Source organism: Poeciliopsis prolifica, unplaced genomic scaffold (genome assembly GCF_027474105.1).
Source record: "Poeciliopsis prolifica strain line A6 unplaced genomic scaffold, Auburn_PproV2 SCAFFOLD028, whole genome shotgun sequence".
Classification (NCBI taxonomy): Eukaryota; Metazoa; Chordata; class Actinopteri; order Cyprinodontiformes; family Poeciliidae; genus Poeciliopsis; species Poeciliopsis prolifica.
In genome coordinates this window covers 1206131-1230102 of record NW_026562403.1, presented here as the reverse complement: position 1 = coordinate 1230102, position 23972 = coordinate 1206131, and the positions used below count along the sequence as shown (strand labels likewise).

Sequence of the window (23972 nt, the reverse complement as noted above, 5' to 3'; positions counted from 1 at the left end):
ATCTCTATGTTCTTTATGCCACTGTTCTGATGTTCACCAACAAACCTCTGATACCTTCACAGGCATTTTACATTAAATTACACATAAGTAGACTTTAGCCTCCCTATACTGTATGAAAAATGTTGCGATCCATGAACATTTCTCTTTCAATTTTCAAGTTTGTCTTGATAAAATGTGAAAAAGTTCAAAAAGATGAAAAATGTTTGTAATACACTACTTTCTCTCATATGTATATTTATTTAAAAACACAGTCCTGGAGCTACAGAATGTGTCAGATTTAGTTAAGATTTATCTTATTTGCTCAGGAAGTCAGAAATGATCTTTCTCCAAATTCAAAATGAATTTTCTCCACTAGCTGACACCCAAAACTTACGGTCAATCTGGTCAGCAAACACCTCCCCATAGATCATCCAGTAAGGCATGAAGAAAATGTTTCTGGCCAACATCCAGGACGGGTCTTCGTTAGGATTGAGGATGGCCTGACGTGCCACCCCAAAACTCATGAGCACTACCAACATGATGATGACAAAATACATCATGTCGATCATCTGACAGAGGGAGGGAGACAGGAAGGGGAATTGTCAAGAAATGGTAGGATTTTCTACTTTTCCAATGTTCAAATCATGTCAATTAATATTAACAAATCTAATGCATTGAAAACACAGATTTGAAACTGTTTTCATATTGGTAAAACAACAAAAAGGATAAAAATGTCTATACAAATATTATATCTTCATTGAATTCTTATCTTAAGAAGCACATCTTTTCATTTCTGTGCATTTATTTAAAATCCCACATTGAGAACTAATGTTTTTAATTAGTGAAACACTTTCTTGGTACCCTGTCATCATTTTGTCATTTTGAACAACTATTTTTAGTAGCATGAGACTTAATCCTTCAAACATATTTCCTCTTAAGGGACAATGAGCTGAGGGAGATATATTTGACTATTTCCAGGAGTCCAGTGCCTTAAGAAGACAAACAGGCCTATATATTCATCCCCTTTTAAATTCCTGATTTACCTTGACTGATTGTTGACAGAAAGCCTCGTCGTAGTGCAAAGCTCTTACGATTGTAGTCCCACCAATATTTAGAAAACTCCCCATGTTGATGTTGTTACTGTTTGAGAACTATGGAGCCTCAAAGATAATAAGATGCCACTCTTTGTTGCATTTCTCTATGAGTGAGGAGTGGAAATATTTCCACCTCGCTCCACATTCTCCTGACAATTTGAACAACAACAAATTGAATTTTCTTTGGATCTCCATGCAACCTCGCCAGCCAGATTTCCAGCTGTTTTATTTTAATTGAACTGTCTGATGTGTATTACTGCAAACATTTGTGTAATATTACTTTTATTCCCCAGGAAAACATCAAGCCGATAATTTAATGTTCTTAGTATTATTATTAAAAAAAGTAAGCCATTATTACTATGTTTACACAGTGTTTACATATTCTGTTGAGCCAGTCAAAAGCAAAGCAAACAAGTGGATTGGTTGGTGTGCCACAAAGTGTGACAAAGCACCATCCGCCCCCCTAATCACGTAAATAGGCCTATGTCAAAATTAAAGGTTGGGTTCTGTAAAAATATGTTCTTCACACATTTGAAGCATAATATGTGTTTCAATAAAAGTTTGATTAAACATGTTTTATGTATATTGCATAATCATATTTGTGAAATCAATTTGATGACAGTTATTTCACTCTTGAGCTGCTTAAAAATATTTTTTTTTCTTTTTGTATGAAATATACATCATGTAAAACATTTTTTACATAATACTGTTTTTTTAGAGAAACAAATTTTTTACTTTTTGCTCTCAGTATAATTTCATCTCCTCACTTACTCTGACACAAAGCCAGCTTATGAAGCTGAAGGAACCCATTACCCAACACCTTGACAGGATCATTTAATGCAAATCCAAATCTCCTCTTCTACCTAACAGCTATTTATCATATCAAAGACTTTAAGTTCACCGGTACACAGCTGGCGTCAGAAGCAGTCAAGCATCAGATAGTTACTGATTTAGATCTGTGTGCGTAAATCTGAGGCTCTGATCTTGAACTTGTTGAGATCAAACAAACAAGTTAAGAGTCTCGGGGGTTCTCTTTGAACTGGTTCAGAGATTATACACTTGCTATCATGACTAAACAGATGTCAAAGAAGAATTTATTACGAGGCAAAAATAATGATAAAGACAGGAGGCAAAAGAAGTAAACTCCACCCCCGTCTCCTCTCACCATCTTGCCAATCATCATCACGTAGGGCCCCAGGTACTTGTTGACTCCGAAGATGTCGAGCAGCCGAATGTACCAGTAGATGATGTTGACGCAGTAGATGACCCGCCCGTAGTTCATGAGCGGTGGCTCCTGGAGGCGTAGGACCATACCGACGGAGAAGATGAGGATGGCCATGAGGTCAGTGATGTTCCAGTACTCTTGTAGCCACACCTTTACCTTCTGTAGCAACTTTCCCGGCTCTGACATCAAGATCTAGAAAACAGCACGAACATACAGTCACTTAGTACTGGTTATAAGTCGGATTCATAAACTCTCAAGCTGAGAAGCAGAATGGTGGAAATAAATGACCTGAAAAAGTGACAGAAATAGGAGAGTAGAAATGCATTTCAACATGATCACCATAAGATGGCAGTATGGGTTCACCAATCAGAGAATTTGACATCTGAGGAAGTACATACAGTGTTGCTGAAAATGATGTGACACAATGATTTATACATTTCATACACTTACTTTAAAAAAGCACAGAGTGGGGCAGAACTTCTCATATGGCCACAAAGTATTTTTTCTGTTTACTCGTTTTTTGTGTTATTTCTGGTTCTTGCTTTCATCTTCATCACCATCCTGCTCCCCTTTTGCTTTTCTTTGATGTGCTTTTTTAATCTCCCCTTTTACAGATCCATCACTGATTTTCTTATGTGTTATGAACTATTTCGTGAAATAGACATAACGCTTGAATCTCCTCTCTCTCACTGCTAAAGCTAATTAAAAGTCTAGGTGCTTTGTGAGTTGTTTATCCTGTACCCAGTAGATATCAATGTATTGTATCACAATCATAATCCATTACCTCTCTCATCTTTTCAATGCCATTGGTGAAAATGTAAGCAATGACAATCCACTCTTGAGGAGAAGGCCACAGGTCCATCTTAACCAGGACAATGTAGTTAAACAACATCAGGTACCCCACATATGCCATCTGCATAAAAATACACAAAGAAGAAAAATAATGAGTGGCATCATATTTTAGTGACATACCTGTTTTGGGTCTTTTCACAGATACAAGCACAATACATGAAATCAAAATACAACCGCATTACATTTATTCAAAAAATAATAAGAAGGGGCAGCACTGTAACTTTTAAAGGGATAGTTCAGGGTTAAAAACAATTAATATGCTACGTAAAATGAATAACTCCCTGATAAAGTGACCACAGGGGCTGACCTAATGGCTATTCTGAGGGAGCCAAAACTAGAGATGCTCTGAGAATCACCTGGTTACTAGGACTGTCCAATTTTAAGATTAAATGGCTCCTTTTGATGATTGGCAGGTTGGAAGATAAAAATCTGATCTTTTTTTTTTTCCAGTCGGGGAACAAACAAGCCATACATAAGTCATAACTATTCATGCTGACAGCAAGACTCCTCTGAGTGGAAGTTGTCACTTCCACTGCGCGAAAAAGAATAAGTAGGCAATTTCCAGGTTCAGTGAGGTGTTAGGGGAACCCTAAAACAAGTAAAAGTCTTCTAGAAAGGAAACTATTTTTCTACAGTGATGTGTTGCCTGTTGATACAAATGGCTACAGTTTGGAAATATATTTCACAGCAAAATTAATTTATCACAGTAAATAGTTGTTCTGTTTTTAAACTAAATTCTGCCTGTCGTAGGACATGCTGGATTAGGAAATGCACATGTAAATGACTGACGTAGTGCTATGTATATTAATAGTGCTAATTGATAATATTAATTAGCAATTAGCAAGACAGCTTGAAATGTGAACTCCCTAATCATACTGCATTTGCTTTAAAGGAATAGTAAAATCCTGTTTATCTTTAGAGTCCTAATATAATTATCTCAATGGAATGGCATTTTCATGATATTGTACAGTTACAATACATGATTAAGCAATTGAACAGATAACTGAATCAGTTCATTTTCCTCTAAATGTAAAGTTGGGCTAATAAATAGGTGTTGTTACTGCAGCAATGTGAATTTACTAAATTAAGGTCTGTTGTTGGCAATAAAGACTTCTTAAATTGGTTTATAAGATTGAAAGTCAAGGTGATACTTCTCAGAAATAATGATATAAAATATATCTGTATAATATTTGTGCACATTTTTATTTGATTATCGACGGCTGAATTTATTTTTAATCAGCGTCTTACATTTTTCTATATCAAAGCACATTCAGTAGCATTTAAATTCTGATGAACAGCAAAACCTTTGACATATTTAGAAAGCAAATTAAAACAACAATAATGGAAATAGGAACAGCTCATTCATTAGCTGCAAGTCAAGCATACCAATGATGCAAGTCAGTGAAGAGACTGTAATATGGGTGTCAGAGACTTTTCTCATTAAATCCCACATGCATGAAAAACATTAAGCCTGATTTATAAAATCATGCGATCGCTCCACAGCTGGTGACAAGGAAGAATATAAATGACATAATAAGCCGAGGATCAAATTCTGAGAAAAAAAACAACCATCTGCTCCTTAGACACAATACATCAGACACACTGTGCAACATTCCTCTTTAAAGTTGCAATAAATAACTTTTATAAAAACATGTTTTATTACATATTTGCTAGATCATTCAAGTGTAGGAAACCACCATGTCCTGCCAGTATAATATGAGACAGAAAATCTCTTATTATACAAAACTTAAGCTCCTCTACCTCCTCTATGTGGTCCTACAGCCATCTAAAGAAACACACAGTTCCCCATTAGAAGCACTGAAGAAGAGTCAGGAGGAGTGTCTTGGCACTGGCAATCAAGCTAGTGTATGCACTGCTCAAACCCTCCTCCATACAGTTTGCACAAGCTAAAGATTTCCAGTTTGCTGCAACAGTGCGGATGGCGGAGAAACGACTTACAGTGACAGGCCCTTATCAGTGGCCATGCTAACTAGACTAAGAATTCAGTTACATACTGCAGATTTAACATCAATTATGGAAAAGGGAGGTTGGTGAAGCGCAAGAGTGAAGGAAGAAAATAACAAGAAAACAGTTGAAATATTTTGTTAGCTCGAATAAAAAGTAAAAACTTCTGCTGGTGCTAATGAGATGTTTCCATTGAATGAGCAAATTGAAGGCATTCAAGTGTAGGAAACCAACGATCAGCTTGTATGAACTATTATTCACTTCCTCACAGGCAGAAATGACACCAAACAGAAGTTGCACGCCAAAGGCAACAAAAGGAGCAAAATCTTGACACATGCTGCTCATGTTGTTGTCTTTACTATCTAAAGATAAATTTAATTTTTACTTTGTGCACGAGTTACTGGAAGCATTATGTCAGAACATTACATTAGGTTTAAATATGTATTTGTGTTGTTGAATTGGCAGTTTCACAGTAAGTAATTTTAGTTTCCTCGTTCTTTCTCTTTTTCTTTTCTCAGCCTGCTGCTTTCAGGAGTCTCCCACTTCTCACTTAACTTTAGCACCTCAGTAATGACACTGCGGAACAGGAGCCTAATGACAACAGAGGCTGTGTGTGAAAGTAGACATTAATGGCTGCATAGTCAGCAGAAACAATTTCCACACGAGAATGTGGGAGGTGTTGCTGAAGCCGACACTGACCGTATGAAACCAGAACTTGACAATTGGAGCGTTGTAGAACTCATATATCTTGCGTCCCATGGGGATAAGGCGGTGGCGGCTCTGAACCTCCTCAACATCCTTCTTTCTGGATGTCTCTGTGGTTACCTTACCCAGCATCGCCTGGGCGAGTGTGAAGCCCACACGGAGCAAGTGAGGGACGAGGGAGGGAAAGGTGTGAGGATTTCAGGAAAGAAGAGTGTGGGAAGGAATGGAATCGCAGAGGAGATGCAGAATGAGGATAGAGAGGAGGACACGTATTGGAAGGGGAGGAGGTGGGAAAAGGAAAGGTTGGGTGAAAGAAATTTAAACAAAAGTGGAGAAGAGGGTTATATCATGAGCAACAGCAGCTTTTTTTTAAAAAAAAAATAATGTAATCAAAGAAGCAAGCGCAGGCAATGCCGTCATTCCAAGATGTGAAATGTCTGTGTGAGGTGGAGTTTGAGTGAAGGCTGATATCGTAACACGGTATGACGAGGACACAGACACTCATGGATTGTGTCTCAGACAACAATTAGGAGGCAGGAGACAGACAATGAGATAGAGACAGGAAGAGGACAGCGTGAGAGGAGGAAAAAGATAAGACATAGATATCTCATATCAATCTGTGACACAGTTTTTAAATCCATGAGAGAGGGTTCGGAGCCCATTGTTTTTTAATGGGTCATGGTCTTAATGTAAAAGCAACACCATTTCTCTGAGGGAGCTTATCCACAGAATTGGACTGTTAGTTTAAAAGGAACTAAAATATACAGTGTCAGTCAGATGTTTGCATGCACGTCTTAAGGACATGAATGTCATAATAATTTAAACCTCTTAATGATTTATTAGTGTGTTTTTGTATGGTAATTCAACAAGTTTTGCAGATTTTTAATTAATTCATAAAAGTTGAAAATATATACATACTGGCTAAAATGTAAACAAACACATATTTGCTGAAGTGTCCAATCGTCACTTAGCCATGAACAGGAAACTGCTACCGATGTTTCCTGAACATCTGAGATTATTTCCTGTCATCAGATGAGGTCAGATGGTTAAAGCCTGGACAAAAACCTTTGAGTTGATAAAGCAGCCTACATTTATTTACATTTATGTTCAGCTGTGTATTGTATATTGCAATATAAAAGGTGTTTGCTAAATACTCTTTATGCCCTGGAGAAAGAATGGTTGAAATGTAACTCAAAAATGAATATGACATGCATGATAATAATGTGTGTATGTAAACTTTTGACTAACACTGTATGTTTGAGAGCTGACCCAAGCTTTAACATGGTATGCTAGTGCTAAACTATTTTTTTTAAATCAGCCTGAAATCAAAGAAAATGTGTCTACATGTAAGTACACAGGGATGTGTTTATCTTCCAAATGTGTGAAACGTTGTTTTATCCCAGCCACACACTCACTGGAATTTTGGCAGTAACAGATAAAGGTGCCCGTGTGAAAGTCACACCATGCCTTTACTGCAATCAACATGCTCTTTACTCATTCAAGATGTCACACAAGCATTGAAACTCATTAGAGAGTAGCTCATCTAAAATATCTGAGGATACAGCAATACAATCTCCCTCTGTGGTGAAGCGGTTGGTGTATGAATCTGTCTGCGATTCATAAGAATCTGAAGGTGTGTCTGAGCAGTCAGAAGCCAGGGCAACAACAAATGGATTGTAACAATGCATTCTCTGGCATTGGAAACATGTTTTTTGTTTGTTTTGTTTTATACCAGAGTGCCTCAGGGCCTTCAAGTAAGTGTTACAAGCCCAGTTTTGTATGCATTTGCGCTGGCTTGCTGGCTGGCTTAGCTGTATGCAGATGGAAAGTATGTACAGTGGCTCCGAAGACGTACGATTTCAGTTGAGTCACTTCTTGAGATAATGACTTGATCCAGTTTGGGGATTGAAACGACTTTTCTAATCCCACGTCTTCGCTTGGAAGAAAACAAACTGGATCAGGGAATCATCACCAGACGAACTGAAACAGAACGGATCCTATTCCTGCTGTACATCCATGTCTATGCGGATGGACCAACTCTTCCACTGTGAGCTGGGAGAATGCACTCAGACTCTGCATGATTAAAGCCCTGCAGCATCCAGCAGATACAGTTATATAATGCAAAAGCCTGGGCCTCCCATGCTCAGCAGCTGACATGCTGAGAGATGTGCTGCAGCAAACCATCACTGATGTGAGAGAGTGGGGGGCAGCAATCGGCTGGCATTCAGTACTGTACCTCAATCAGACCTACGTTTGGAGGGAAAAGAGAGGGTAAAGAGAGAAAGAGCAAGAGAGACAAGGAGGATTTACAGGATAAAAGTAAGAAAAAAATAGAAAAGCAAAGGAGTTTGGAAAAGAACAAGAAAGAAAGAGAAAAAAAGAAGGAGAGAGAGAGCAAGGAACACACACGAGGGAACCCACAGTCGGCGACAGACTGAGACGCTACAACTCCACACCAAATCTTTGCTAAGACAACGAGAAACAGGAAAGGCCAGTTTTTACTGGAACTGTCCAGCTGGCCAGAATAGAGAAACAAGTAAGTGTGTGGGAAGCACTGTGTGCACATGGTCGCTCATTTCTCATTGTGGACAATTGGAACAAAAGTAAAAATGCATCCACAAGAGATATTTATAAAGGCACACAGAATATGGACTGTGATCAGTTCTGGAGCCAAATAAAGTGTGTGTGTGTGTGTTGTCTTGTTTGATTATGTGTATAATTTCTGAGATGCGGGGCTGAGGTGGGTTCTCTCACCACAGAGTTGTACTGCGTCTCACAGTAAGATCTTACTGTGAACTCCATGTCCTCCTCCTCTTTTTCTTTGACTGGTTTCTCTGGCTCCTCCTCCTCCTTCTCCTGCAGGTACGTGTCCTGATCCTGCGGCATGTAGGACATCTCATCCTTGTTTTTGAACTCTAGGCTCAGGATGGACGGTGGAAGAAGCAGGCCTAAGATGACCTGATTGACAGATAAAATGAAAGGAAATGAGATGATGAAGTGCTGTATTTGACAACAGCAATATACTGAATATACAGTGTGTACAAGTATTTTTTGAAACGCTAATTTTATTGTAGTTTATTGGAATTCAATGTGATGTCTGTATAACCCTTATTTCAGAGAGCCAGCATGATTACTGTCCTGCTGCGGGTCAATGAGAGCAACACCTGGATCAGACAGAAGTGATACAGATATGCTGCTCTCACTTCTGACATGCAAAATCAGAGCAGCACAATCTCAGCAAGAAGAGCTTACAGTAGATCTGTGGAAAAGAGAGGAAGCTGGTTAACACCATAATCAAGTGTGCTCTTATCTGTCAGCAGCTGCATAAACCTGCAAACATTTATGATAATTGCCCATAGTTTATCACAACGGGAAATTCAATGACTGCAGTGTCAGCGCAATACATCAATAATGCAGCATTAGTTAAATGAATATGAGCTGTTACCAGTGAAATATTTATCAGTAACTCTTCACAAAAAAGGACTTGTTTTTTCTTGTTGTCCCATCAAAGGGTCAAAGGTGAAGACCGATCCTGTCTGACTTATTTAAGCATAAAGAAAGATGTGTACTACTTGTTGGGGAGTAATTTGAGAACAAGAGTGTTGAGGACGGCTGCTCCTGCATCTAATACAGCTAAACCATATGCAGACTTATTGTTTTGACATTGTTATTTTATTGTAAACTCCCAGGGCCATAAAATCTTGTTTGTTCCACTTGTGGTTTCTCCTTTGTCTTTCTGCTCCGCTGAGTTTGTCCTGGCAGTGCACTCTCACTTCCTCCAGCGAACGACAACAAATATTTACTGAACTGCAAGGTCTGTCTTGCTCTCCAGCAAAAAGGCCAGTACACCAGTCTGTTCCATTGTCCCACTTCATTCACCATGTAGAGGAGTGTAATGCCACACTTCTGGAAATCCTGAGGCAAGTCTTCATTATAAATAGTCATGACCTTTCTGGTCACCCTAAAATCAAACATCTGGAGAACCCAGACAAGCAAATATCATTCAAAATTCAGCCAATGGTGTTCGATAAAAAATTTGCTCTTGACTCAGCATATCAGAATCCATGCAAGTTTTATTGGACTTTTTTTTTTTTAAATTAAGGTCAAGTCATTCATACCCTCTGACTTAAGAGACTTAAACAAATTAAGAAATGACAAGCGTACTCAGACTGGTCACAACCCCAATATCTCTGTTTAACTGTTATCAACTGATTAGCATCTTTCTTTTGCCTGAGCAAAAGGCAAAAGAATTTAAATCAGTTCTACCAAATTAATAACATGCATTTTAAACATTCCTATATTCACGTGTGATACATTAAACCACAAGAGAGGTTGAGAACAAAAAGCACCAGTCAAACGTAAACTGCAGGATTAAACATTTCTTTAAAGGAGAAATGTTTGCCTAATTTTCTTCACTTGGAAGCAAAAACAAAACCAGATGATTTTATTTTATTTTTTTCTAGAAGCCCTCACCCTTCTTTTTGGCATAGTATACTTCATAATCACCACATCATAGCTGTGGAATTGAATTTTTATGTAATATGTTATACTTTTCATTAACTCTAATATTGTTTAGGTAAACGACACTTTGGCTGTGTAAGCGTTCTCTGAGAGAAATGTACAAGCTGTAGATGCTCCATATTTGCTCAGCAATTATACCAGTCAGGTTATGCCAATTATTAAATGCTGTGAAGTTCATAAGTGATGCATCAGGGTGAACTACATATCTGCACTTGTCATCCTACCTTGAGGCCTGAATTTTTGCGCATACGGAGACGCCCCATCCACATGTCGGTCAGCAGCATCTGACTGCAGGTATGGGCGATGAAATCTCGGTGTTTAGCTGCTACCGCCAGCTGCAGGCAGGTGGCGTTGCTCCAGTTTTTGAGCTCGTATGTCAGTAGCTTCATTGCCATCTGCTCATCCTGTTTATAGGACTGGTCTAGGAGCTCCACAGCTAGCTGGGCGAACTCTCTGTGAAACGTCGTAGAAAACGTAAAAAGAGAAAATTGTCTTCATTATTTGAGTGATGTCCTGTAGTCTGTAGCAAGGAAGTTAAAGCTATTGGGCAAATGGGTCCTTTAAATTAACAATAACCCTAAACATCCAAGTGGTTAGTGATTATCAAAGCTGTGTGTCTTTTTTGTTGTATGTAAACTTCTAGTTATAAACTACCAGCAATAGAAAACAACCACCCATCTTCTTATCGGTAAGCGGAAACATGACCAACTATCACCCGTCTTTTATGACTTCTGGTGCCAAAGAGGGGTGATATTAAAACGTTGTTGCTTGTTCTAAAATCTCTCAATGGGCCCTCGTTGTAATATTTCACTGATGGGCTAATCCGGTCAGGACTCTCACACTGACAAATCAGCTACTTGTAGAAATCCCAAAAACTGGTTAAAAAACATAGAGGCAATCAAGCCTTCAGAGGGTCATAGAATATTGAAAAATGTGCTTTAATTCTTCTCTTGATTGATACGAGCACAAAGATGTTCACATTGGAAAACACTCACTGTGTTTCATGTGCATTTGTGACATTGGGAGTGATAGTTTGGTGAAGCCCCAAAGCAGTGTGTTTTTTTTAACCAGCTGTGTTTGCAACTTAAACATTTTCCTTGATTTATAATATTTCCATAGTTTATATCATCACCTTAATTTGAGTGTATTTCTTTCAATAACATGATGCATGTACGTGTCACATCCACCAAAAAGGGCTGAGATGCAGTAGAGAAGGCTAGTTTCAGTATGCGAGCATCCATCTTTACTAAATCCCCAACTCGATCCCTTCAAGTTCCTTCAACTTCATGTCACCCACCTGGAGTTGTGGTTGAGTTCTTGGGAGATGTCATCCACCATGTCATTCTCAGACGCTTCGTGTGCCATAGCCTTACACAGCTTACATGCAACCAGGGCCTTGGCCATTGCTTCCTCGCCATGCTGCCAAAAGAACAGTGCCATCTTCTGGCGCTTCATGAGTACAGCCCACACCATGAGCTCGTGGAAGGGAAAGGGGAAGTGGTTTATCTCGGGATCATCCAAATCAATGTCCACCTCTTCCTCTCGCTTACGTGTCGTCTTCTGCCGGCCTCTCCGGATTGGCATGTCATCCTGATAGAATGAAGTCAAGAGTGTAATTTTATACTTTTTCTTACATTAAGCCTAATTTAATTTATTTAGGTTTTCAGAAGACAGTAAACTGAAAAAATTCTAGCAGGTTTTTTGACCAAAATATTGCAGCTGTCCCACAAGTTCCTATACAGATTTCCATCCAATTCATTTTAGAGTAAGCTAAGTTTTTCCTTTAATAGGTTGTGGAGCACAAAACTCACATTGAGCTATTGAACTATTTTTTTGATGGGGCTGCAAAATACCATTTGGCATATTTTACAAGTAGGAGTATTTGAGGGCAGCGTGAGAGAAACAATAAAGAAATGAGTGGATTGCAACCTTCAAAGAACAATACTCACCTCCATCCCCAGCAGCTTCAGTGCCTTGGGCTATAAAGGTGACAAAAGCACATTTAGATTAAATCCTGCTGATTGTATTTTCAGTGCAATAAGACATAACTTACAAATTTAAATGGGCTTCCGTTCAAGAATTGTCTAAAGCCGTACCAAGAGATTGCATTTATATATTTGAGGAAACAATGTCCTGTTTTACATGCTTTACAGCAAAGTGTCTTTACAGTACAGAGTATCTGTCAAAAACCAGGACATGTATGAATTATGCATTCATGAGCTATCATCACGTTGGTAAAAATAGCTCATGTTTCATTTGGGAATTGCAATATCTATTTGGAAGAGTCGTTGTTACTTTCCATATACTTGTGTAATGGCACATTCAGTTCATCCAGCAAATCACAGTGAAACGAGAACTGACTCTCTCTATTATCTTTAGTTCTTGTCCTGCTTCTTTGCTCCCACGGTATCTGCGCCTCTGTAACCACCTTTCTATTTCCATCTTGTAGCATTACGTGGAAGAAACCAAGCCTCTGAAATTTACAGTACAGTGACAAAGAAAAAAAAAAACATCTAAAGTACTCCATTCATGTTTTGGGTCATCAAATGGTGGAATTACAAAATGGCATGACAAAATTAGTATCAAGGCTCTGGATTTCAACAAATTAATGTTCATCATAGTGGTTCATAGAACACTTCAAAAAACTACAGTGCCAAGCAAAGTTATCCTTGTTCACATGTTATTATAGCAAACCATAAACTTCAATATATTCGTTTTTGTTTCAGTGTTATAGACCACTGACCACAGAATCATAATTATGTGGAAGAGGGAGCATGCAAAAACCTAATGTTCACAAATATGTCTAAAAAGTGTGGTGTCCATTTGTACTCAGCCCTGTTACTGTAAAAGCTCAGAATAAAAAGCGCAACCAGCTGCTATCAGAAGTCACCTAATTATTAAAGTATATCAATCCAAATATGAGCACAATCTTGTGAAGAGAGGAACAGTAACTCTGCAGCAACAGGTGAGATGGGAGAGTCTGTAGACTAATGCAATCCTCAAATCTGACTGTTACAGGAGAGAGGCAAGAAGAAAAACATAATTAATAAAAGGCTAGAAAATGGTAGTTTGAATCCCAACAGTGCACATCATCCTGAAGACTTTACTAAAACTAAAACTATGGTAATGTTAGAATTTCTCCAGATAATTTTAGACCTTAATCCAATCGTGTTCTTTTACACTCTCCATCCAGAGTGAGAAAGAGATTGAGATATTTTTAAAAAGGAAACTATTTCAGTATCTTCTTTTATGTAATTCATTCCAATGTCCTCCTCCAAGCAATAGACTCAGGTGTGTTGGATATAAATGTAAGTCAAACTATTCACACTATTTTTGTAGCAGAGAATCTTGAAAATTATACACAACTTTTCATACTTTTTCACAATTATGCATTTCTCTCAGTTGACCTATCACGTAAAATCCAAATAAATCTTACTGAATTTTGTGATTTGAATGTGTTGTTTTTTTTTCTGAAAGGGATTGCAGTTCCAAAATGACCCAGCTGGGCTCACAGTTGTTCTCTGCCATCGAAGTGGCTGAGGGGCACAGCAAAAAATGTTCACATTATGTCTAACCTCTTCAGGAAATTCACTTAGTGGAGCATTTCTATCCCCCTGGAAGACAAGTGTTCACGGTACAGTAAGGATAATCGCTCATATCAACTGTGTGCATTATTTATTCAAAGTGAGGCTCCCCTACTGCATGGAGAAGCAGACTGAGACCATGTGGGCAGAAGTGAGAAGAACTGTGTCCCACTCATTGAGGAGGTCACGGGTTCAGCATGTGCAGTTTTCTTAATGTACATCTGCTCACTCAGCTGTCTGATGCTGTCACTACTGTCTCTGTGGAGAAGTGCATATACTGTTTGCAAGGCTGAACTTTCAAGAGCACAATCATGTATGTAGAAAGCAGTTTGTAAAAAGCATGATACAGTCTAACTGTCAAGCATCTGTCAATGGACAGCTTCTTCAGATGGAGATGACTGTATCTCACTTTTCCATTCATACAAAAATGAATCGTTTTTCAATAAGGCATAAACTAAGAGGTCCTCCTGTATGTTGTGATATGTGCATCGCATTTTTAATGTCTGGCTGCAATTACGAATGAATTTTATAATGCAAATGTTGTTTTGTTGTATAAAAGCAGCTGTAAATTTTGCTTTGTGACGGAAGCTCCTGCCATCTGGGTCCAAACAACGTGTGCACTTTCAAAGTTACCTTAATCCTTTTATTTTGCAATTGCTATGCAAAAGAATTGCCTGCATTTTGTCAGTGTTCTCCAGCACTCAATGTAAACTGAACTGAATATGCTCAAAAATACATACTCATTTGAGTCCACTGATAAACAATAAACAGTTTGAGACACACCTGAGCATTGTTCTGTTTGAACTACACCTGAGGCAATAATGAAATTGTTGAAGCAGAATGAGCAACAGAACACCATGTAACAGGCAGCGTGTGTGTGTGAGACGTAAAACAAGCAAGCCCTAAACGTGAGTCTGATTTTAATGATCCCTTCCTCCACTTGACTATAGAGATTATGTTTCTGTGAGAGCCGCGACAAAAGTGCTTATTTCCTCTGATTTATGATAGTACTTGATAAAGCGACATCACTCTGAGTGGCTGATTGATGGCTTCAAGTGCATAACAACCATTTATTTTTCTTTGGTGGACTGTGACTGATTTACAAAAGCACCCTCTGATTTTTCCACTCACAAAACCACAGAGGACTTTTTCCAACTATCTCATTCACAAAGGGAGATTTCTCAAATATCTTATCATTCAGTCTGCCTACACTTGCTATGAGCCAGCATGCACAGATTTAAAGTACAGGTGCCCTTATTCCTCTGTACTCCTGTAAATTAGTTCAAGAATAAGAAACGTAGAATTACTCATTACTGCTTGATGAATGCAGTTAATTTCAAACTTTTGCTTTGATACATTTACGAAATAAAATAAAAAATAAACTTAATAAATTAACTGCTGCACTGTTGGTTTTACTAAAAAAAAGGAAAACATTTCAATAATTTTTTCTCTTTCTTTTAAGTAAGTGACATTGTAAGTTATGTATCCTATTGACTATTAGTGCATAAAGTCATGTTGCTATTTAAAAGAAAATATAAAAATTGAATCTAAAAATTTCTAATTCATAGCGTCTCTTATTCAGCGGACAAATGTTGTATTTTCATTTTTCTTTTTCTGGGGGGTTATCCTTCATTTTGGGACAGGTGGTCTATAAAAATCACAAATTTTAAATTTTCTGGCGTTTAAATGTTTTTTCTTTTTGATCATGACACTACCCATAAGTTGTGTTTTTCCTATCCATTCCCATGTTCAAATATTTAAAATGTAGCCACTCATGCTAATAAACAACTTGCATCAGCAAATTAAAATGTTCTCTTCACAGCACCCTCTGTGTTTTGAAGTTAATTAATAAAATATAATTTCATGCATGTTGCACTTGTAGGAAAAATTTGATCTTGAGGCTAATCAAACTGACATGGTCCACTTCCATTAATGACACTAGTGCTGCAGCTGATGAACCAGTTGGATGCTAATGAGGGTAAGAATCAATTACATACCCTTTTGGGCCCAAAGAGGTTATGGTATAGTGTTCTGAATCTCTTCCTGGTGTAGTTGCATCGATACGCCCCACCCATGAGGTATTCAATGACCAGTCCAATGTCGATGAGGCTGATGCGGTAGTCCGGCGGCAGGTTTCCCTATAAACCAGAGCGTGTTAACAACCAACATCAAATGATTAACAAAGGTAGGGAAACCAGTGGGCAGAAATGAGCCACTGTCATACACACTCACAAACACAAAATCCATGTCAAATTGTTTGTGGCTACAAAGGAAAACGTGATCATCAGATTCACCTTGAAGTAGATCCAACTGAACCCTGGATATTCTCGCTTGGAAAAAACACACAATGTCAGTGAGTAAACCGCACGATAAGCAAGAGCAGCGGAAATGAGGGACACAGAAACTCAGGCAGGATCTCTCTTCCAGTCTTTAGAAAACCTCTGAGTCTCAACAAGACTTTGCCTCCATTTAGCCACTATTTTGAAGGTTTGATTCAGTTTGAATGTCAATTTCAGCCTGAAGATTTTCAGAATGGGACTCTGATGGCACACAAGATGTGAAACACTTTGGAGCCATTTGACTTATAGTGCAATATTTGAGAGCAATCCCAATAAAAATAGATAGTTTTCATAATTTTATTCAGAAGAGTAAAGAGATCTTCTATGAGATTAAATATTGTACTGTGACTCATTAGCCTGGAAGAGAGTTGCAGTAGGAGCATGGAGCTATATGCGGCTATTGAAGCTTGAGGGGAGAGTTAATATTGAAACAGGAGTTTATTCATGTGACTGATGTCAATACTCTTTGCTCCTCATCATGCCATCAACCTCAGCCTTAGACCCTGCAGTTATTACCCTGGCCCTCACTGCTCCTCGGAGACACACCACTTGTCTGACATGTTTAAAATCAACTGTGACGCCACCGCTGCCCTTCTGCTTCTGCAATAGGCCTGAGAGAGATCCAAGAAATCTTCTCACTTCAACTCTTTCATTTCTAATGTCCTAAATGTGTGAAGTAAAAACACTAATTCAAGTGTTGCTTTTATAGACTTTCATGGAATAACAGCCTAATCAATAACATTTTGTCAGCTGTTTGAGTCAATTACCCACAGATCATCTTCAGTACAGAATGGCTCAGTGAGCATCTATTTGACCAAAAGAAGAAACTCGGACATATTGTTATAAGCTTTTTGCCTGCTAGTGACCTCCACCGCTCTTTTACTTGCATGTGACTAATGTGTTATTAATTTATTACGTTTAATTTAAGTCTCAGAAGTCTACTCTGACATTGAAAACTTTTCAAATGTGTAAACTTTAGAAAATGTACATTTACTGTGGCTGTATTTATTCAGAAGAGAATGAACTTATGTGGTTACATAATAATCACTAATGAGGCAGTTACTGGAACCCCTAACCAAACAAGAAAGCTACCCAACACATTTCTGGATTTTACCCTTAACATGTTTAAATTGACCAGATCATCAAAAAAAACTTGTAGTTTTTTTTAGCATCGACAAAATGACTCCGTCAGTGTGTTTAGTTGAAATGATTTTTGACAGTATATGTTTATCAGCATAGGGATGACACATATGTGAAATTTCTTCTGTTTCCCCCTAAAGTATCTTAAATACAAAAAATAATGTCAATTTTCTGAAGTTTTATTTTTTGTTGCTTTTTTTAATCAAGCACAGGATGCACCAACTCTACTTCCAATTCTCCGATTGCATAATATGGGTTGTTGTCCTGGATAGCAACTCAGTGAAAAGCAGCAGAAGTTCAAAGAAATACTTTGAATGTCTTCTTTAATAGACATTTTTTTAATTAAAATACAGTACCCAGTGAGCCAAATTTAGTTGAATAGATAAAAAAATATATATAAAACAAATAAAAGATGACAGTGCATTGGCATTGTTTCCATGAATACATCTGTGTGTATGTGACTGAAATGTGATTGAAGGTGATTTGGGCAAACCATGCCTTACATGTTCTCATTGAATAAGCTAAATTCAGATGGGACACATGAAGGAAAAGAGCGTATAAGCTAAATAAAGACTATGACAGGACAATAAGAAACAACTAGAAAATTAAGATGTCTCCATTGTTTGAAGATATTTGGATAGATCAAAGAAAGAGTGAAAGAGATTTTTGCACTTTACTGCATGTGAGCCTCAGGGACCACACTTTTGTGTATGTTGGAGGCTAATTTTATTTGGCAGCCTGACTGAAACCATTCTCTTTAACTATTCTTAACTTTGACTCAGAATTAAACAGCTGAACCTTTTTGCTTCTTAGTTCTCTTGAACAATTCGTCTGTCCTCTGATTGTTTTGGTTTAACTTGCCTTTGTCAGTGGTTATCTATCCTCAGTATATCATGGCTGTGATTTTCTGTTACTCTTTCTACTGCCGAGATTTCCTTTATGAAAATAAGCCCACACTCCAGAAACCTGCATGCCTGCTGCCTTGCAGCTTTCTACTCAGTTTCAACGTAAACTCGCACTTTGAAAAATACACATCTTGTTAGTACAGTGACGCAATCCTCTGAGAATAATGAGGAATAAAAGAGAACAGCAATGACAGAGAGACCTCACCTGAGGGTAGCAGCTAAATCTAATTAGGAACATACTTAAAGCACAGTGACACACAAACACCGTTGAAAGTACACACACACACATTTGCGGGAAAACTATGCCCTGCACTAAAGGGCTGCATGATGAGAATAAAACATAATTGTATTAGTAATGTGGTCTCTTTTATTTTTTATTTTCTACTCAGTAACATCAGCTCAGAGCTCTGCTTCAGACATTGTTTATCTCAAAATTAAAACAGATCATTTTGGCCATTGAGATTTTCCTAAATGTGAACTAAAGTCTCTCTTTTTTGTGTCATTGTAAAAAAATAATGGAAAAAAAAACACATTGAATGATATTTACTTTTTGAGAATCTGTGCAAAATATTATTCAAGAAATTAATGCTCAAATTAATTTAAGACGTTTTAATTCATATCAAATCGATTCAACAGTTTTTAATAAAACAAACCGTGTCCACTGAATTACTCTTGATCACCACTTGGATCATAACCATTTTTCTTCTCACTGTCTGAAATTCAATTAGATTGCAAATTTCAGGTCAGAAAAGGATTACTAAAATTACTTATGTTTGCTAAATTCCACTCATTGATTTTTGCATACATTTCCTTATTGAAGTCATTTTTTCATACTTTTCTTGGGTCATGTGTTTTGGATTTCTTTCCACAAGCTTTTTACAGCATCTTAAAATAGCCATTTTGAGATGTTGCTTCAAAATTTCCACATAATATTCCTTCATCAGGCCACGTATCATGTAAAATCTGCCAGACCTTCCAACAGTAAAACAGTTAAACATCATGATGCTGCCACATCAAAAATCACAGTTGGAATAGTGTTTTCAGACTTTGAAGCTTCCCACTTCCCCCAAAGATAACAGAGGCCATTATGACTATAAGCACCAAAGTTTTTATATCATCAGTACACAGGGCATGTCTCCAAAAATGTGAGTGATTCTCTCTGAGTGCATTTACAAACCAAAATCTGGCTTTTATGTGTTACATTAGGATTAACGGTTTGTTTCTTGCTGAGGCCTTTCAGCTCATGCTGGTAAAATCTTTTCAGTATTATAACACATTTGAAAGCCTATTTTTACAGTTGTTCTTATTTTGGTGTGTGCATTTACTAGCAAATCACACTTCTCTGTGAGACAGACAACCTGTGTTCTCTGAGCGGCATCATGGCTGAACATAAACATGCTGTTCAGTTCAGACTGGCCAGATGTGCCTACAATTAGTTGATCTTAAGTCTACAAAGCATTAAAATAATCATCAGGACCTTCTTAAATTATAGAGAGCTGTTCCCTAAAAATATAAATACAAAAATAAATACTGTAAAGTTGAAATAAATCTGATAAAATCAATGCATGCACTCATGAAATCAAAAAAGAAGAAATAGTCAGATAATAATTACTTTTATAGGCAGCTCATTGTTACAGATTTTAGGAGTTTCTTCCAAATAGTCTTGGATGCTTTTGTTGTCAGACATTTGAAATCTTGTGAAAATGTCAAAGAAAAAAATTGCCAGCATTACCTTTTAAAACTACATTTTTTGCAGCTAGTTTTTTTTTTTGTTTGTTTGTTTTGTTTTCTTCTGGCCTGAAAACATGTAAAGTATCTTCAATTTCTTTTTTTAAACAATATACCATAAAAATAAACAAATAAATACAACTGAAATGTTGAAAATATATATATATATATATATATATATATATATATATATATATATATATATATATATATATATATATATATATATATATATATATATATATATATATATAGATATATATATCTATAGATATATATATATATAGATCTATATATATCTATAGATATATATATATATATATATATATCTATAGATATATATATATAGATATATATATATCTATAGATATATATATATATATATATATAGATATATATATATCTATATATATATATAGATATCTATATCTATATCTATATATATATATCTATAGATATATATATATCTATATATATATATCTATAGATATAGATATATCTATATATATATATATATATATATATATATATATATATATATATATATATATATATATATATAGATATATATATATATCTATAGATATTATATATATATCTATAGATATATATATATATATTTGTTTTGTCTCATAAGGACATTTATTCATTTGATAAAGTATGGATAACTGATTTATTAATAGCAGTACTTATTTATTTATTAATGGTTATTTTTAATTTTACTACTCATTTATTCATTTAATAAATTTTGAATGAAACATTCCTGCATACTAAATAGTTTGAAGATACACTCCTAATGTACATAATCTTCAAACTTTGAATGGAAATAAATGAAAAAAAGAATCTGTCTCATCCTAGCATTTAACATATTGCGATATCTAACACAAATTTCACTGACCTACAATAGAAAATATTGAATCTGATGTAATATCAGTGACAAAATAAATATGTGTCTTTTGTATGTAAAGCGTATCTTTCCTCGACGTCCACCTTAGCTCCTGTGGATTTAGCAATATGTGATACTTGTGCTGTTTATTTACCCCAGTGGCTTTAAAAAAGCAAACATTCTGAGTCACGAGGGTTGGAAAACGTGCAAAGCTCTACACAGCCAAGGCAGTGCACAAAACCAGCTGAAAGAGAAAAGCTGGCGTCTATTGATGGTAACAGCAGCTAGATCTACAAAATGTATTCACACACAAACATAGACATATACGACATATACAATCACACCACAAATAAGCAGCTGAACCTCTGAAGTCAAACATGTCCAGTGAACAATATTAGCATCCAATGAGCCTGAGCAGCTACAGAGCTACTGAAACGGCAGTGACCGGCGTACCTTTTTGACATCTCTGACAAGGTGGTAAAGGGTGTTTGATGGTCCGTGTCGCTGTTAAAAAATAGAAAAAAAGTTGCTATGGCAAGAATTTGTAAAAAAAAAAAATGTGGTGACACTATTTCATTTCCTCCTATTATCATACCGTGTTATACAGCTCCTCCAGTCTGGAAAGCGTGAGAAAGCGGTGCATGCTGACACCATTTTCAATCAGCAGCTTGACAAAGTCCACTCTGTCCAAAACCAAAGCATCCAGCATCGCCTGTTCCAGGGAACCCACCTACACAGAGTGAAGAACCCAAAAAAACATCTGGTATGACATGATAACTGCATAAAGTGGCTTGTTTTTTATCCTTTAAGTAAGTCATATTGATCTTTTTTTGTTGTTTTGTAATTTAAGTAAAGAATATTAAAAATAAAAGCAGAAAAACGTTTTTATTTAAATAATGTATGTTTAGTGACTTAAAAACTTGAACGTCAATATGAGTGAAAATTATTTGGAAGCACTGCACAGAGCCAAAAATGTTCATGCATTTATTGCTTCTTACAGGCCACTGCTGTCCATAAATGAAGATCTGACTTCGTGCAATGTCCACTCTGTTCCACGCAAGAGCCAAACTCAGCTGGTCTGGGGCTGAAGCATTGGCACCTGGTGTAGGAAACAACGGCATGGTCATAAGCATTTATCCTGATAAAGAAACAGATTGAGGAAAGAAAAATATTTTGCAGGTTATGTTGATATACGTATGTAGTCATATCCAAATTTTCCCATATTAACAATAAACCCCAAATGTTGCATTTATATAATATTCCATAGAGTCAGAGTTGTGTGTATTTATCAGTCTGTTTATTTTGCTGCTGTGATATTGCTAAAGTAAATGGACTGTGTTTGAGAAATCATCTCCGATACAAACATGAATCATACCATTATGAGCAGGTGGAAAATAGCCTGATTTAGGTAGATGTCAAAGGTCACTAATGTCGGTTTTTGACATAGCATCTCATCCAGAGATATTATGAATCTGTCTGCTTCTTTGATCAATGCTTTCTCATCTGGCCTGTCTGTTGAAGTGGCTTGCAGTTATGCTCTTTATTTTTCAAAAGATGGTTTGCAGTGTTTTTAAAAACTTTAAAAGCTTAGGACATTGCTATAAAATCCTACTTTAAACTTCTCCTAAACCTTATCACCTGTTGACGTCTCTTGTGAGTATAATGTTATTTGTTCAGTTGGCTGCAATGGAAGGGGGCTGAATAAAGGTGCACTTTTAACTTTTCATATGTTCATTCATAAATCCTTTTTATCTTTTTAACATGAAAATCTTGTAACATTTTCCTGGCATCTCACAATTACAAATTGAAATAAGAAATATGTAAATATAGACATAGAAGTTGAAAAAAATCCATGGGAATGATTTTGCAAGGCTTTGGGGGAATAAGGGCTTAGAATAACACAGTGAAACCATCGCTGCTTCACTGTGTTTCTGGCTCACTTAAGTCCCCATTAACCAAAACCACAATTTGGTGTTCTTGTTAAAACTTACAACCCCACTGCAAGGAAATCTAAGAAAACCACTGTAACGCAACAGTGGTTGATTTTTAATGAGCACACCAACATTATCACTTCACACAATGCTTTCCCTGTGGCTTAAATGTCTGAGCAGATTTACTGGAGCTTATTGGTACAAGTTCAGACACAGTTCCACTAATAAGATGCAACACCTACTAATAAGCGCTTTAGCGGAGATATGTCTATGTTAAAAACCACTGTGACTGTGCTGCTTTATCAGCACAGTCACATTCTCATTGTGTCTCCCATGGGGTTCTGAGCTGCAGTGAATTAATTTTACGTACTCAGTCCTCAGGATGCAGCCAAACAGTCAGCCATCAATCACACCTGTAAGTTACACAATGAGTCCTTCCAATTCTTCTCTTTTCCCACTTCCCTTAATCACTCAATCTCTCACACACATGCTAAACTCAAATAATTTCTCTTACTTTTGGTCTTTTCTCTCCTCAAGTCATGTGTCTGACTCTGTTCTGTGTAGCTGAGCTGCAGGCAGCAGCTTACTACCCCAGCACACAAATCTAATCCAGTGTTTTAGAAAGCACTCATGCAAGATGTGAGGGATTTCATTTTACTCCTCCAATTGACTCCAGTGCAGCAGAACGAGGCTTGCATGTTAATTTTCTGACTGTCACAGTGTTGACCATTAAGTATGTTTTTTAAGCTCTTCTCTTATCTTTAAGTTTCACAATTTATTTAATATAATTTTCCTTTCTTTTCGCTGTCTTTGATCCTCCTTTGCTTGCTCATCTGAATTCCATCCCTGTCACAATTCGCACGAGAGAAAATCAAAAAAGGGATGAAAAGGAGAACAGAAATGATGGCTGGATCAACAGATAATATGAAAAGGATGTGAGTGGAATAAAAGCATGTGTAAACTAAAGGGACAAGAGTAGATAAATTTGGGATGAGCTTAAAAACAGGGAGCGAAAAACGGGCTGTAAAATCATGCACCATCAAAGCTGCATGTAAATTATTTAAAACGTATTCCTCTTTTACACTTTTCTTTTGCAAGCTGCAAGTTTGTGTCTTTTC

At 36.8% G+C, this 23972-nt stretch overlaps 1 protein-coding gene across 8 annotated transcripts in view; it reads right to left on the bottom strand.

The window, feature by feature from the left end:
* The window catches only part of trpm3 (transient receptor potential cation channel, subfamily M, member 3), a 131965-nt gene that overhangs the window by 13417 nt on the left and 94576 nt on the right, over positions 1-23972 (bottom strand). For 3 of the 8 annotated variants that reach the window (XM_055049273.1, XM_055049274.1, XM_055049279.1), the window contains exons 10-22: positions 21922-22022; positions 21519-21653; positions 21377-21427; positions 16220-16255; positions 15923-16063; positions 12291-12320; positions 11639-11931; positions 10566-10794; positions 8575-8778; positions 5815-5955; positions 3083-3211; positions 2239-2490; positions 374-548 (exon numbers count right to left, since the gene is read on the bottom strand). In XM_055049273.1, the coding sequence (XP_054905248.1) occupies positions 374-548; positions 2239-2490; positions 3083-3211; positions 5815-5955; positions 8575-8778; positions 10566-10794; positions 11639-11931; positions 12291-12320; positions 15923-16063; positions 16220-16255; positions 21377-21427; positions 21519-21653; positions 21922-22022 (1917 nt within the window). The remainder of the gene's footprint in view (positions 1-373; positions 549-2238; positions 2491-3082; positions 3212-5814; positions 5956-8574; positions 8779-10565; positions 10795-11638; positions 11932-12290; positions 12321-15922; positions 16064-16219; positions 16256-21376; positions 21428-21518; positions 21654-21921; positions 22023-23972) is intronic. The other 5 variants (XM_055049275.1, XM_055049280.1, XM_055049277.1 and 2 more) reach the window with 3 other exon arrangements.